This window comes from Nicotiana tabacum, chromosome 16 (genome assembly GCF_000715075.1).
Source record: "Nicotiana tabacum cultivar K326 chromosome 16, ASM71507v2, whole genome shotgun sequence".
Classification (NCBI taxonomy): Eukaryota; Viridiplantae; Streptophyta; class Magnoliopsida; order Solanales; family Solanaceae; genus Nicotiana; species Nicotiana tabacum.
Genome location: NC_134095.1, coordinates 115,699,025 through 115,704,135, shown reverse-complemented (window position 1 = coordinate 115,704,135; position 5,111 = coordinate 115,699,025). Strand labels below are relative to the sequence as shown.

Below are 5,111 nucleotides of genomic sequence, written 5' to 3'. Positions count from 1 at the left end.
TGTTGGTCCCATCACAATTTTAGGTGATAAGAGAAGAAAATTTGCTTATATTCTAGCCGTAGCTTGCGTACCAATAGTCAATAATACGATGCCAAAACTCGACTTCACTATAAGAAGAATTCAAGTGCGCTAATTTAAGACGCCATATCTCAACTACAGTATAAGAAGCTAGTCCCCAGTGGGAGTCTAATCAAAGAAATTGAGGATGCTAGTTAATTACCAAGGAAATTTTTACTCAATCTAAGGAATTCCTTTTCGTCAAGTTCACCAAACCAGTATTGGACGTTATAATCATCCGTAGAAAATGAGGTTAAGAGGATGCAAATGCAGGATAAAAGGAATTAGAAATGTGTCAACACTTATGAATATAATTGTGCACCTTCATAAAAGCTGAAGATGCAAAATTGTATATAATGCAAGATTAACTTTTCCCACACCAAATTTGAAAACCTTTAACATAAACAGAACAAATACCAAAATATTAAAACAACAATCTAACTCAAGTCCTAATATTGATATAGGACCAAAATAAAATTGGGGCCTCCGATATCAAGAAAACCACGTAGATGTACTTGAACAAGTTGGTCCACAATCTTTTTCCGCTATTGCCATGTCCATCTCCATTAAGATAATAAATATTTTGCCTAGAGCAACCGCTCTCAACGAATTTACTTTGGACCAATATCCTTCAGTGCACAAATCTGCTCCTCACCCATGGCAGACATGACAGACACAACAAGGTCTTTGCCCTCAGCAAATCCATCCTTGATCTGCACATTTAGCAAATTATAAATCGTTAAGCAACCTGCAACATTTTCTCGAAATAGAAGAATTAACGACCAAACATAACTCCATTATAAGTTTCTCACAATGTGCACCAACATTTATAATTTTGACTTGAGGGCACAAAAATTCCCCTTTTACTAAAAAGCCTGCTCCATAAGCTGTTAAAATTCCAAGATTCAATGAATTAAGGTCATCTCATGAACCCACCTAAGCTTCCCTAGAAGGTCAAAAAAAAAGGGCAGCCCGATGCACTAAGCTCCCGCTGTGTGCGGGGTCCGGGGAAGGACCGGACCACAAGGGTCTATTGTACGCAGCTTTACCTGCATTTTGGCAAGAGGCTGTTTCCACGGCTCGAACCCGTGACCTCCTGTTCACGCCAAGGCTCCCCTTCCTTCCATCAACTTGTTTATGATATCTTAGTTATTGAACCAGATATTTATTTGGGCTTAAAAATACAACTTGGAAATAGGTGGTGAAAAATTGGATAAGCCAGATGCTTACTAACCTGCGTGAGAAGATTCTCATCTGTTGGAAGCCTGAGGTCATCCTTGGTACTACCATTTTCAGTGAGTAGACTCACCTATAATATAATAATGCACAGAAGATTAGGACAAATTAATCAAAAATAACAAAAAAGAATCCGAGTGGGAGAAATAGGTATATATACAAATCCATCCTCAGAGATGTCAATGAGTTGGTAATCTGTACGATTAACATGGGGGACCTGCAACAAGCACAGTTATAATACATTAGAACAATTAAATAATGAAAAGAATATAGCGAACTGCACATGAAGATCACCAGGAGCACATACATCACAATTGTGTGAAGAGGGAACGATATCCTCGAGCTTCTTGCCAGTGAAGATATCAATTGCAACAAAGTGACATTTGGCATGTCCGTGCTTGCCAGTCTTGGAAGTAGACACTTCCACGACCTGTTACAAGAAGTGTGTACGTTAGCAAACACGAAGCAATGAAGGAAAATTTTATACAAGGACAAACTTACTGATTGAAAGACAAAGAACAAAGGCCAAATTAAAAATATTGTTGAAAGCTAGATGACCAATGACGATATCCAATTCAGCAACAAAGTGAAAATCTTTTGAATCCAACCCAAGAGTCAAAAAGGAAATTATTTTTTAAAACCAAAGAACCCTCGAATGCACGTGCACACAGTTTGAAACCCGATGGATAACGGGCTCACTCCCCTTCCCTTCTCCATTTAACTAGGCTTTTTTCTGTAGCAGGGTTCGAACCCACTCCTTACTAACCCACAGATCACAAGTTGACTCTTACCACTAGAAATTATTTTCTTTTGAGCTAATATCTTCTCTCTTTGAGTAAGACTTGCCTTAAATTAAGTCAGACAATCTTGTCATCAATATCATTATGTGATGTTAATGTTATTATGAACCCACTATAAAAACACCCTTCCGTACACGGTGGCGGAGGCAAGATTTACGCTAAGGACCTTACAAAGGATTTGAACCCCTGAACCACTAAGCCATGCATTTGGGCTTTGTCAATGGGATTCAAAACATAATATATAGAGGTAAATATATACACAATGTAATTTTTCGCGAAGGGGTTCGGGTAAACACCCTTCTGCCCCCTAAATCCGCCTCTGTCCATACTTCAGAGTTTGTATTTTGTGATGTTAATATTTTCTGCTAACAGATAGTTAGAATCTATTTTAAGTCTTGAAGCAGATTGTCTATTAACAGCAAATGATATGGAAAAGTCTTCTTCCTTTTTTTTTTGGGTTGTTGCACGAAATAGATCATACCCTAATTCACAGTCGAAATTTAGACGGCACAGAGATACAAACTTGAAACAAAAACTACAAATCTAAATCAGTAAGTAAAATTATCCGCAAAAGCCATCAGATCTAAAATTTATAAATATTCACAGTGCCAGCAAAATAAATGAATTTTTAAAAATAACAAAATTAAGAGAGAGAAAACCTTGCAAGGGCGGGCTTTGATGACAATGTAACCGTTCTTACGAATAGTACCAGCTTGTTGAGGATAAGTCTTCGAAGCTCCGGCGTCGGCCTTTGACTCAAACTGATGCTCCTCGTCCGACATTTTCTCCAAAGGAGCTTCGAAGAGATTTATGAAAAAAATTGAAAACACAAACAAAAGAGGGCAAATTACAGAGGCGGAGGGAGGCAGTGAGCGCGTGGGCTACTTATATATGGTTGTGTCAGTTGGAAACTTTTGGGCTTTACATATTCTTTTTTAGGGTTTTTTTCTAGATGATTATTTTCAACCGTTGATTTAAGTTGTCTGTGGAAAGATATTTCATTTCCCGTATGTGTTCTGCGTTGAAACGACGCTGTATTATTTTATTTTCAGTTTTTTTTTTTTTTTTAAAAATAAAGTTATTTTGAATTTTTGTAGCGGAGGTGTCAATAGTTATACAATTTATATCTTATCAATTTTTTTTTATTATTTTATAAATTTTGTATCATATCAATTAGACTTTTCAAATTTAATCCAATTATCGAGTCAGATAATTTTGTGGTCTTACAAATTATTTTTTAGTTTTATGTCCATATTTCTTTTTTTAATTGATGCTCTAAATTTGGTATGTCCAAATCGAAAAAAAATTAATTGGTGGACAGAACCGATACATATATTAGGAGTAGGTAGAAGGTACCTCATGGAATTAGTTGTGGTACGCTCAAACTGGCCGGGTATCATGGTCATTCAAAAAAATGTCACAATTGCAAGTGATGCAATTCAAATCTACCTTTGATTTTATAGCAATATCAATTCATAAGTCACACAAGTAATTCATTACTATCACCTTAATCATACAAGGCAAATGTAAAACCATATGCAATTATGTGTGTCATCCGTGTATATCCCTGTAATATACACATGATATTAATGTGATATACACGTGATATATAGTATACTTGTCACATTTTTTAGTTCTGAATTTTGACTCCAAATCACATCTGATCATCCTCAAAATTGGTATAAAGTGTTGTCCAAGTGTTTTCGACAAATTGCAATCATACTCACTCAAAACTACTACTTGCAAATTAAGATTTTGAATGCAAGTTCCAAATGAGTCTTTAGTAATGGTTCTACCAAATTTTTTTCACTTGTTTACCAAATCAGAAGGTATTAATATTGGAGATTTAATCAAGAGGAATAGAGGAAAGAGGAAGAGAAGAGAGAATTTATGGTTGGTGATTGAGGAAGGAGATGGAGAAATGTGTTGGTTTGGGGAATTGGCTACATAGCAATACTTTTCTGGGGGCTAGTGGATGTTATTTCATTAATACTGCCCACGTGAAGATCAAAAGTTAAATGTGTTAGTCATAGGAAAAGTGAGGACAACACTTATTAAACTTAAAGTTATATCCATGAGACAAATTGGAACAACTCTCAAATTTGAGAGATAATTGTGTACTTCACCCCAAATTCCCGTAAAAATTACACGGGACGTCTTATTTGGTCGCTCCCATTTAACCTATACCCATACTTTTAAAATTATTTTTTCTATACCCTAATTTTTACAACTTCAAACCAGTGTCGCCTCCTCTTCTTCTTCTTGCTACCTGTCCACACCTTTTTTCCTCATTTCTTTTCCTCTTTTTCTTTCTTCTTTTCTTTCTCAAATACATGAGACTCTGTGTAAGTATTACTGATTGAATATGAAATATATAGTGATTTAGCACTGGGGTATGAGTTTTACCTTAAGTAAGTTGTATTATGTTGAATATAAGAACACGGGTCCAAGATCGGATACCGGTAACAGGGTTACATGGCCTGGTTATCGTGCTAAGATTAACTTTTTGGATGCATCTTATTTCACTGTCTCCAATTTTATAGTGGGAATTATTGGTTGCCTTGGACTGGAGTCCCTGGTGGTTTTAATATTTATAAGCAAGAATTTTATCTTGATCTTTTATTTAATTTGGTTGTATTCTTCAGCTAATTTCAAGTTTGAAGTTCTTCAACGGGTCTGAAGTTTGTATTATAAATTGAAGAACTTCAGACTAATTTGTCTGAAGTTTGCACTATGAACTGAAGTTTTCTCAATTGCCTTTGCAAGTCAAGCTAAACTTCGAGCGAAAATATCTGAAGTATTGCTTTGATAAGGTCACACTTCAGGCAAAAAATTTTGAAGTTCAAACTTCAAACATAATTTTTTGCTACTTCAGACCCGTATGTTTGAAGTTATCCGAAAAGTGGGTAGACTTGCAATTTTTTGTGCAAAGCAGGTATAAGTTCAATAGTGACTCCAAAACTGGATATAGATGCAAATGCCCCAAATTCCGGGAGAAATTCAAAAATAGCTAGATTT

The 5,111-nt window shown here is 35.7% G+C and overlaps 1 protein-coding gene across 1 annotated transcript; it reads right to left on the bottom strand.

The window, feature by feature from the left end:
• Positions 1 to 348: 348 nt before the first annotated feature.
• On the bottom strand, positions 349 to 2,981 carry LOC107793525 (eukaryotic translation initiation factor 5A-2). The gene is made up of 5 exons (XM_016615895.2): positions 2,753 to 2,981; positions 1,601 to 1,723; positions 1,454 to 1,510; positions 1,292 to 1,366; positions 349 to 770 (listed from the first exon to the last, which is right to left on the bottom strand). Exons 1-5 carry the CDS (start codon positions 2,873 to 2,875, stop codon positions 669 to 671), a joined length of 480 nt encoding a protein of 159 aa, XP_016471381.1. The 5' UTR covers positions 2,876 to 2,981; the 3' UTR covers positions 349 to 668.
• Between the last annotated feature and the right edge of the window lie 2,130 nt (positions 2,982 to 5,111).

Coding starts and splice junctions, on each gene's coding strand:
- LOC107793525 (XM_016615895.2), bottom strand. CDS start 2,875: ATGTCGGACGAGGAGCATCAGTTTGAGTCAAAGGCCGACGCCGGAGCT. Junction 1,367..1,453: donor ACATCTCTGAGGATGGATTT/GTATATATACCT, acceptor ATTATATTATAG/GTGAGTCTACTCACTGAAAA. Junction 771..1,291: donor ATGAGAATCTTCTCACGCAG/GTTAGTAAGCAT, acceptor CTAAATGTGCAG/ATCAAGGATGGATTTGCTGA.